Source organism: Bidens hawaiensis, unplaced genomic scaffold, assembly GCF_021521415.1.
Source record: "Bidens hawaiensis isolate Kalapana, Puna unplaced genomic scaffold, B.hawaiensis_p1.1 tig00007248_1, whole genome shotgun sequence".
In the NCBI taxonomy this organism is placed as follows: domain Eukaryota; kingdom Viridiplantae; phylum Streptophyta; class Magnoliopsida; order Asterales; family Asteraceae; genus Bidens; species Bidens hawaiensis.
The window spans coordinates 567,047-578,671 of NW_027491500.1; the positions used below are offsets into that span (position 1 = coordinate 567,047).

The window sequence follows — 11,625 nt, forward strand, 5'->3', positions numbered from 1 at the left end:
ACCAAAAGTTTTTATTTGGTATACCAAGTCAACCCTATTAATCTACTACTAATCATTCAATCAACTACTAATCATATCAATCATCATTTTTATTCTATTTTATTTAAATATAACTACTAATCATTACATAATAATTATTTAAACTACTAATATCTATTTTTTAATTAGGTTTTTTTAAAGACTATTGTAATTAGTTTTTTGCAATACTAGTATTAATAATAGTATATTAAATATTTTATTATACAATTATGAATATTACTAGTCTTCTAAAAAGTACTCAAATATATAAATACGAAAATACAAGTTCATTATGAATGTAAAAACACTAAAATAATTAATCACTTAAATCCACAAACCCACTTTCAGGACGATAAAGTTGGCTGTACAGTTCTAGACGCGGCTTATACATTGTTTCCCACCTAACTGCAGACCGGCTAATATTGTTAAGATTCCAATAAGGCGTGATAACAGGCATTGGGGATTCTCCTTGTAACTCTACCATGACATAATGGGTCTCACCAAATACTAAAGCAATTATAAGAGCTCTGTGATGTTGACTTTCTTCTGGACCACTCCAAAATGGGAAAATAGTGGTACTGCCTGACATGCTTAAAGAATGGATGATAACACCAAACCTATTGGCAATCAGAACACCTGCCTCAGGCATTTTCATCCAGTGTTCTTCTGGACAAGGTGACCCAAAAAAACACAAGTCATGATACAATGAATTTACATCCCTGACAAACATATCTTTATATATATCGTATCGATTTTGTAACTCTTCTCTCATTTGCTGTCGAATGTACTCATAAGATTTTTCTTCATCAAGTCCGAGGCAAACAGCTATTGCTCGAAATCCACAGTTTCCATCGCCTTTAACATTCTGTATATTTGTTATATATGGATGAAATACTTTTGGAATATCACTCATTATATTGGAATCATTCAATTGTGGCATTACATTTAAGTCTATCATGTATGAACGCTCAAAACATTCACCTGGGACTTCATTCAAGTCTATCAACGGTTCACTGTTCAGGTCAAATTCGAATGAACTATGTCTGGCTGGCTCCTTAATCGGATCAACAAAATTGGGCACATTTGAGCAACTATATCTGGCTGAACAAAATTCAGCACGCCTTTTCTGTTGTGATTTTTTCAAGCTTGGCCGTCCACGAGTATTTTTCTGAACTCGAGGTTCCTGAATATCAGTTGTACCTTGACCGACACGTCTTTTTTGTTGTGATTTCTTCAAATTTGGTCTTCCACGAGTATTTTTCTGAATTTGAGGTTCTTGAATATCTGTTGTACCGAGACCTATTATGTCCTTCAGCTTTCTTAACCAACTTTTTTTCCCAGCTTTGGACTGCTTGTTGAAGTTTTCTTTAAAATGTTTTAGTTCATTATCGCAACTAACATCGTCATCTTGGACAGTTGTTGAAGGTACAAAATCTAGCTTCCTCCAAAAGATATCAATCGAATCCAAGGAAATACATTGACCTATGTTAAAATATAAATAAGTAATATATTAACAATTTTATAGAATCATTATTAAAAAAATCTGAACTAATATTAAAATAATCAATCAGATTATACTTACCTGAACTAATATTGTTGGTGCATAATGTCAGTAGTTCATAGTCTAGTGTCTGTAATCGAGTCTGTAATGTTAATTATGTTTTATATATGTCTTAAGCGAAGTTGTTAACAAGTTCGCCTAGGCGAACTTGTTAGTCAAGCGAAGTTATGGACAACTTCGCCTGAACATGCCAGGCAAAGTTGTCGTGTATAAATAGTCCTAGGTTACGGCTGTTTGGAAAAAGAATAGAATCAATCGTTTTAGTGTTCGTTGTTCATCGAGTTCATTGTAACGTGAGGACGAGAGTCTGTAACAGTGATATTACATCACGTGTTTGAGTTATAATACATAACGTGTGTTCGTTTATTCGTGTGTTTGTTTGATTCGTTTTCTACGCTCGTAACGACCTACGCAGGGATTCCGCACCTGAGTGGATCGAGATATCTCGTGCGATCCGTCCAGGGAACCTACAATTGGTATCAGAGCTTTTGCTCGATTGTGTGGTTCGGGATATTCACGCGGGTGTAGAAATCGTCCCGTTTCGACTATTCGCGGGACGTGTTTTCTGTGTTTTTGAGTCAATCTTACCTCCTACCATCGTATTCAAGCCTTTGCACCGTCAAAAACCTCGTAAAATCCAGATTTCAGATCTGCAAAAACGTCCGTGTTCATCAGGCGAAGTTGCCGTCAGGATACGTAGGGTTTCGGCGAAGATATAAGGTTAAGCGAAGTTATCCACAACTTCGCCTACCTTCTCAAGTTCGCCTAACTCAAGCGAAGTTCTCTACAACTTCGCCTACCTCCTAAGTTCGCTTACTCTAAGCGAAGTTACACTCAACTTCGCCAAGTCACGCGAATCTAAGAAAGATCCAGCGAAGTTAAGTCATAAGCGAAGTTATCCTTAACTTCGCCTACAGTACTGTTCAGAAGAAATTTTTTGATTTTTTGGGTTTCTTTGTTTTCGAGAAAGATGTCGTCAATTATCATCTCTGAGTTAGTAAAGATGGAAGTAGAAGCAGGGTCAGCTACTAAGGCCCCAAGGTTGCTGAAGGGAACCGATTTCGTTGCATGGAAGGATCGGTTCATACAATATGTCAAGTACCAGGATGCGAAGATGTGGGTGTGCATCCAGGATAGTTATATTAAACCAGTTATAGAGTATGAAGGTCGTGATCAAATCAAAAAGTATAGCAAAATGGAAGAAGAAGAGAAAAAGATGTATGAGGCCGAGAGCAAGGCTCATGCTGCTATTACTATGGCTCTTCCACAAGAGATCCTTCATACGTTTAGAAAGTATACGTCAGCAAGAGAGCTTTGGGAAGCTCTTGAGAACAGATTTGAAGGGAATGTAGGAATCCGTGCTTCAAAGATAAAATTGCTCAAAACCCAGTTCTCAGTCTTCAAGTATTTGAAGAATGAATCTTTAGATGATATTATCACTCGATATTACCATCTGATGACTGAATTGAGCAACTATTCAATTTCCTACCGAGAAGAAGAAATAGTTGAGAAGCTTCTAGATGCTCTCCCACCAAAATGGGAGATGTACACTGTGCTGATGAGGGAAGACAAAGACTTTCCCACATATGATCTAGAAACGGCAGTCAACAAGCTCAGAACCTTTGAGCTTAACATGGTCAGAAAAGAGACACCTATGGATCAGGTTCAAGATCCAGGTATGTATGGAGCTAAAGTCAACACTAGCTCAGGATCGAAGACTGAATCTGCTGCCTACTACTCGAATGGAGAGTCGGGCGCAAATTCATCACATGAGGGGCATGTGTCAGTCAACACAAATGGTGATGTTTGCTATGTAGCAGGTGGATCGAGTGGTTCTCAACCCCAGGTAAGCAAGAGTAGTTGCTCTCCAAGTATTCCCAGCAACAACTACTCCAAGATGCCTATGAGTGTCAAGTCTGCTGAAGAGCAGTTTGGTCTCTATGCTTCTTTGATTGCTTCCTATGAGAACTACATTCAGGGGAAGATTGTTGATCCAGCTATGTTGGATGAAGATTATGACCAGATTGATGCTGATGATCTGGAAGAAATGGATCTACAATGGCAGATGGCCATGATCGTGAGAAGAGTGAAGCGGTTTATGAGAAAGACCGGAAGGAAGTTTGTCGGTGGAAGGCCAGGGTTTGACAAGACGAAGGTAAGATGCTACAATTGTCAGCAAAACGGTCACTTTGCAAAGGAATGCAGGAATGAGTGTGTGGAACGAAGTCAAGGCAGGTCTACACAGCAAAGTGGGGGTTCTAAAGATTATAGTGCAATGATTTCCAGAGGAGATGGTGAATACAACTGAAACTTGCATTCTGAAGAAACTTTCGAACAGGCCAATTTTGGCGAAGGTTGAAACTGAAGGAAATGAGAAGGTTACCGGAGAAGAAAAGGCTTTTATGGCAGATGTTAAAGACCAGCTCTCCGAGGTATGTTCTAAACCTACTTGTTCTAAATGCGAAAACTTGTCTGGGCAATTAGCTACTATAACTGATCAGTATGTTAGTTTGGATGCTGAGTTTAAAACTTTAAAAGAAGATCATCACTATACTAAAACAAGAGAAAATAGTTATAAAGTAAAGATAAAAGCTTGTGAAAAAGATATTAAAAGTCTAAAAGCAAAACTTGCTGAAAAAATTGAAGTGATTGATCTAAGCTATGAAGTTTTGGAAGAAAAAACCAAACTAATCGCTGATAGAGAAAAACAGATTGCTGATCACCAGGTGAAAGTGGTGGAATTGAATAGAAAACTTGAGCAGATCAGAAATTCCTCTGCTATTCTTGATCACCTTGTTAGTGATCAAGGTTCCTCTGCTAAGAGAGGAGGAATCGGTTATCATGAGGTTCCACCACCTTATAATCACAATTACACTTTTAACCCTAGTGTTCAGAAATCTGTTGACTTTGAGGTTGCTCAGACAGTACCAGTTAAAGTAACTTGTAAAGAACCAAATGTTAGTGGAGGCGAAACAAGTTCGCCTGTTTCAAGTGTTCAAATTTCTGATCCAAGTCCAGTCTCATCGGATTCGGATAAGTCATCCGAGTCTGGTAAGGCAAAAGAGGAGGTGGTATTACCCAATGGTGGAGAGAAAGATAAGACGAATAAAAAGAGTACTCCACTAAACCCGTACGTCCCACCATATGTGAGACGAACGGGCGGTAATAAAGCCTCGACATCTAAAACACCGGTTGATAAAAAAGTTGAGCATAGGTGTTGTTTTAGGTGTAATCAATTAGGACATCTTGTTGCAGATTGCCCTCTGAAGCAGCGATTCAGAGGTGTGAGGCCTACTAAAACTGAGAATAAGCCTAATAGTAATTATCATACTGCTAAAAATGAAAACCATTCAAAATTCAAAAATGTGACTAATTCAGGTTTTCATAGAAACAAATCTCAGTTTTACACTGCTAATAACCAAACCACAAGCTATAATTCTTTCAATTCACAAAGGTTTGGAAGGCCTCACAATCAATCTACAAGGAGGTATCCTAATAGGACTTACAGGAATTATCCAGATACTAACTTTGGAAAGCCAAAGTTTGGGATGTATAGATCCAAGACCAATTGGTCTTGGGTCCCTAGATTCTAATCTTTTGCTTTATCGTGCAGGAACAGTTGAACAGGGCTGCCAATAATCTTTGGGTTGTGGATAGCGGCTGTTCCCGGCACATGACGGGTAACAAAAACTTGTTACACGATTTGAAACCTGTTCAAGGAGGGAGAGTGAGCTTTGCAGGTGAAAGTGGAGGAAAGATTACAGGAATGGGAACGGTGTCTAACGGGAAGATGACATTAGAAAAAGTAAACTTTGTCGAAGAATTGAAGCACAATCTGCTGAGTGTGTCGCAGATTTGTGATAAGGAGTACACCGTACACTTCACAAAGAATGAAGCAATTATGTTACATCCTGGTTTTCAGATACCAGAGGAGTGGATTGTGATGAAGGCTCCACGTGAGAGGAATACGTACATTATGGATATGAGGTCGACTGAAATGGCCACGGAAGAATCATGTCTTATGACAAAAGCGGATTGTGATGAATGCAAGAAGCAGACTTCAGTCGCAATTTCAACCTGTGAAGCAGAATACATGGCAGCATCCAACTGCTGCTCCCAGGTTCTTTGGATTCAACAACAGTTGCGCGACTATGGTCTGAATTTCTTACTTACTCCTATTTGCATTGATAACACAGCTGCTATCTCAGTAACTAACAATCCCGTGAAGCACAGTAAAACTAAACATATTGACATACGTCATCATTTTATACGGGATTGTGCTGAGAAGAAACTGATTGTGCTTGAAAAGGTGGATACGCTTGATAATTTCGCTGATTTATATACTAAAGCGTTTGACAAAACAAGATTTCAAAACCTTATTGAGCTGAATGGGATGATCAATCCCGAGTAACCATGCTTTTTATGTTCGTTTAAAAAAAAAAACGTCACTATCGCTTAGAATTATGTCGGTTGCCTCAGTTTGAAGGACATGTCTTAGGATATGTTTGGTCCTCATTTCTACTTGTAGAATATGCGGATAGCCATTAACCAGATGACTGAAAGTGACCGGGGCGGTTTATGATGTGTTTTCATTCTTTCGCTTAAAATTAGTCGATCATACTTAGTTAGAAGGACACATACTAGTATGTGGTCGGTCCAGCTGATCCATTGGATCTTCGGGATAGCCGTTTACCTGAAGACTTTGTTTTGGTTGGGGCGATTGATGTTAAAATTTTTCTTTTTGGGAAATGAAATTATTTTTCAAGTCTACTACTTCGTAAGAAGTTACTTTACTATGTTTAACAGAAAATTGATCCAACCTTGGAAAATGATAGATATACTGCTTTTGTGTGCTTAACTAGTGAAGTTATTAGGCTTAAAAAGCTTTAGAACAGTCATTGTATGTCATGGTAGCTTTTTATGGTGCGTAAAAGTAGATGTGATACAAACTAAATCTACTCGATTTTACGTGGAAACTCCTTAAGAGTTTTGCATGTCTTCATATATATCTTTCCGAATGATAGGCAGAAAAGCGATTACCCAGTCATACACGAGCCCATAAATGTTCTGATTCCCGTAAAGATAGTGTGTGAAGAAACTGCAGTGATCCAGATTCGGGACTTGCAGTTGTTTACTACTCTGAAGTCTATGTATATGTTTATCGTAAAAAAAAAAAAAAAAAAAAAAAAAAAAAAAAAAAAAACTTATGTGTTATTGAAACATTCTAGAGCTGACAATCTCAAGACTTCTCAATCATGGAATAAGAAAGAGAACGGGATGCAGATGAAGAGTACTTACAAACTTAATCACACAATATGGGTCGAAGTCAATTCGGGGTGACTTGGGAAAAGCCAAATACGCTTTGAGAATAGATAGGAGGCATCATAATCTCTGAGTTGTTGCCCACTTAAATTTTGAGGCATAATTGAACCTAACTCGTATCACAGAAATGATGAAAACCATTTTAAGTTATTTACCTGCCTACAACCTGACTTAAATTTTGAGGCATAATTGAACCTAACTCGTATCACAGAAATGATGAAAACCATTTTAAGTTATTTACCTGCCTACAACCTGTTTCTTTATGTCATAATACAGCTAAACACGGATCTATGTGACAGTCACGTAATTAGTATGATTCCTGTTCGGATCTTTTCTAAAACGTAGTAGTCCCTTGTAAATACTGAAATTTGACCCTTAAACTTTAATTGTTAAAAGTTTTCTTTTTATGTAGTTGTATGCTTTTATATCTGGTTACTTGGACTTGATCGTGTCATTTAATTCTCAAAGGGAAGTTTTAAAAGTTAATTGAAAAATGTTCAAATTATAAGGTTTGATTTTATAAATATAGGCGAAGTTGTTAAACAGACTCGGAAAGAATAGCCGCACTGGAACGGGTCGTGGCAGAGCAGTCAAGGGTGAATCTTATCCAGAACCAGGCTATTCAGCGCCTAGTAGCAGAAAATCAACTACAGTCGTCCCTCCTGGTTGAACATGGGAAAATTATAGATGCTATGAAGGAGTTCTTGGCATCTCAGGGGGAGACAAGCTGTAAAGGCGACGAGTTAAGGACAAAGAAGAGAAATGATAGAGACGATGATCCCAATGCATCGAAAGGTGCATGTGGTGAGTTGCCAAGAACTACTCAAGCTCTTGGGACTTCCACAGCTCAGGGGGAGTCTGCAGGTGCGGCTGGCAGTTCTGGTGGTGATGAGGTGGTGATGGTTGATGATGAAGAAATGGGAGATGATGTGATTGATGCTTTGAAAGAATTAGATGATGATATGTTTAGTGATAATGTGTTGTTTGATGATGATGTGCTGCCAATTGAGGAGATTGAAAAGATTGGTGCAGAAATTGTGATTGAAGATGAGATTGAAGAGGGTGAGATAATTGAGGAAAATGTTGAACACGAGATCCCAGATGTGGAGAAAACAGATATGGGTAATGAGACAGTAATCGATGAGACTGAATGGGAAGAGCAGCCTAGGTGAAAGGAAGGCTATGCTCAGTGGTTCGTCAAAACGAAGAAACCGGCGGTCCCTACAATGTTTAAGAAGAGTTACAATATTAAAGGCTATGCTGAAGCGAAGAAAGGGATTATTTGCTGGATCTATGATGAGCAGTTGAAGCTCTTTGTGATTAAACGGTATGACGGCGTTCAGTATTTTAAAAGAATGTTAAGGTCGTTGAATACACTGCCGGAATGTGAAGTGAAAGACTTAGCCAGATTGGGGTTAATCAATCGAAATGACGATAATATGGCTAGAGTCATTGGGAAAATTGTATGGAAAGAGAGTATAAAAGAGAAGAAGTTTGAGCTGTTGAAACCGCAGAAGGGAAAACTTGTTGAAGATAAAGAAAGGGGAATGAGAGCAGATGGCAAGCCTTGGATGGTAATGAAGTACAAACCGATTCGGTGTCTTAAAGATGTGCCGATGAAGACAATGCCCAAGGATGTGTTGAAGAACCTTAAATGGTGGTATGTTGATTGCCAGACTGCTGAAGCCGTGATGGAAGACGAAGACGAACAAGAAGTGCTAAGAGTGTATGATCCGATGCATCTTGTTAATTTATCGAAAGCTGATCTGCAGGTGTTGAATGAAAAGAAGATATTTTATATTCCTGCTTGGAAAGACGAAGCGAGGAAATATCAGCGAGTAGTCACGGTATGTGTGAGAGAAGGAGTACATGCATGAAGACAAAGAGATTGAAGGTTATAAGACACGTGCTTGAAGATCAAGACATGAAGCTACTGCCAAGGGGGAGTCTGTTGGTGCATAATGTCAGTAGTTCATAGTCTAGTGTCTGTAATCGAGTCTGTAATGTTAATTATGTTTTATATATGTCTTAAGCGAAGTTGTTAACAAGTTCGCCTAGGCGAACTTGTTAGTCAAGCGAAGTTATGGACAACTTCGCCTGAACATGCCAGGCGAAGTTGTCGTGTATAAATAGTCCTAGGTTACGGCTGTTTGGAAAAAGAATAGAATCAATCGTTTTAGTGTTCGTTGTTCATCGAGTTCATTGTAACGTGAGGACGAGAGTCTGTAACAGTGATATTACATCACGTGTTTGAGTTATAATACATAACGTGTGTTCGTTTATTCGTGTGTTTGTTTGATTCGTTTTCTACGCTCGTAACGACCTACGCAGGGATTCCGCACCTGAGTAGATCGAGATATCTAGTGCGATCCGTCCAGGGAACCTACAAATATACATTGAAAGTTCGCAAGCACATGGTAACCCACAGCTGTTGCGAAGTCGACAACCACAATTTGAAGAGTCTACTTGAAGATTCTTCCAGCTTTCATGGTCCGCAAGAATTATATCGAGAGCTTCATTTGAAACAAAACCGCGCAATAGTTTAAAACATCGTATATTGTGTTGATGTATGCGAACAACTCTGCTTTTCTCAAAACTTTCTTTGATTGATGTATGTTGCGACTGCACGAGACGATTAATACAACCCACAAATTTATCCAAACAACATTTTGAAGATTTCAAATATTTTTTCAATACCGCATGCTGGCTTTCTACTCTATTGGTTGTGTTATTTCCAAAATTGAGATGTTGATCAATCCAGACAGACACAAACATCTTCTTGTATTTGTTCAACCAATTTTCATTTACATATTTTAAAACACCTGAAAAAGTAATTAAACTTATAAGAGATATATAAAAAGAAAAAAATATATCGGGGCGTAGAAAACATACGTGGATATTTTATCAAGAATGACTAAAGTTGCTTGTAATTGTCTGTGTAAGAAACCAAAGTTGTAGAATCTTCTAGTAACTCCCATAATTTTAGAAAGTTGTCCCAATCACGTGCTGACCTGATAGATTGCCTACAGTTCTTGAATATGTTGCGACTAATGTGCCATCTACAAAGTAATTGAGTAGCATTCGGGAAAACTTCTTTGCATGCATTCACTAAAGCCAACTCCCTGTCTGTAAGTATAACACGTGGGTGCATACACTTGTCTAATGTTAACTTTAGACAGTTTAAGACCCATGTATAGCTTTCTATCTTTTCATTTTGCATGAAGGCAAAAGCTATGGAAAATGTCTTGTTGGTCGAAGTTACACCAACAATCTGAACAAAAGGCATATTATAGCTGTTTGTTTTGTACGTGGCATCTATAATCAACACGTGTGGGAATGCACGCCAAATATCGAATGATATTGGATGAACGAAAAATAAATTTTCTAACTCGTTTGAACCAGTTGTAGTAAATTCATAAACATAACCATTAGAATGTAAAATAGACATGAGAACCTGCATCGGAGAATTGCCTGCTTGCTCACTCATGCGAATTTTAGTGCGTGCATTGTAAATCGTACTGATTGTAGATGCATTACTTAGGTTCCTTTCATTCAGTATCGATAGAATATCACGTGGTGCCACATTCATCCTTGTCAATTCTGCAACCAAACTAAATTCATCATCAGTTAACCGCTTAGCATATGGATGGCCTTCCATATGCTGTACAAGCGGATGGTTATGTTCATCACATATCATCGTTAACGTCCAGGAATTATATTCTATTGAATATTTCCCTTCTAATTCGAATGGGCAGTCAGTTTTTTTTGTGCCAGAAACTTTACTTGAATCCTTAACTTTATATTTTCCGCCACGATCACACATGATTACAACTTTATACATGAACCCATTAGGATATTTGTTCGATCTTTTAGTGACGACGACAACAACAAGAGAGTGTGCCAAGTTTTGTACCCAATTCATCAATTCTTCATGGGACCCGAACACCTAAAAATTAATAAAAAGTTAATAAAAGAATAGATAATACACTTAATAATAAAAAGTTAATAAAAAATGTGTATATATAAGTTAATAAAAAAGAATAAATGATACACATAATAATAAAAAAGTTAATAAAAACATGTATATATAAGTTAATAATAAAAAGTTAATAAAAACATGTGTACATAAGTTAATAATAATAAGAATAAATTATGCACCTAATAATAAAAAGTTAATAAAAAACTTAATAATAAAAAGTTAATAATATATTAGTTAATAAAAAAATAAATAATACACTTAATAATTAAAAGTTAATAATGTATATATAAATTAATAATAAAAATAAATAATACACTTAATAATAAAAATTTAATTATATATATATATATATATATATATATATTTATGTAAAAGTTAATAAAAGATGTAACAAATGAAAGTTAATAAAAAACATTTTTATATATAAGTTAATAAAAGAGGTAAAAAAACTAGTAAAAATAAGTATAAGTTATGAAAGTTGGATTCTTTATTTATTAAACTATAAATAGTTAAAGGATTGTAATGTTAAATATTAATATTAAAAACCTAATTTGTTAAACTAGAAATAGTCAAAGGGTTATAATGGTAAATATCAATATCACTAACCCTAATATAAAAAAAAAACCTACGGCTATCCAAAACCAAAAAACCTAAAACCTAATTTCTCTCCTAAACTCATCCGCCGTCTCCACCGTCGCCACCATCTCCGCACCGTAGGATACCCGCGCCATCGTCTCCTTTCTTC

General features: G+C 36.9%; 1 protein-coding gene across 1 annotated transcript; it reads right to left on the reverse strand.

Moving 5' to 3' along the window:
• Positions 1 to 334: 334 nt before the first annotated feature.
• Positions 335 to 10,598, reverse strand: LOC143634796 (uncharacterized). The gene is made up of 3 exons (XM_077102787.1): positions 9,913 to 10,598; positions 1,601 to 1,605; positions 335 to 1,500 (listed from the first exon to the last, which is right to left on the reverse strand). The coding sequence occupies exons 1-3, from the start codon at positions 10,596 to 10,598 to the stop codon at positions 335 to 337; spliced, it is 1,857 nt and encodes a 618-aa protein (XP_076958902.1).
• Positions 10,599 to 11,625: the final 1,027 nt, after the last annotated feature.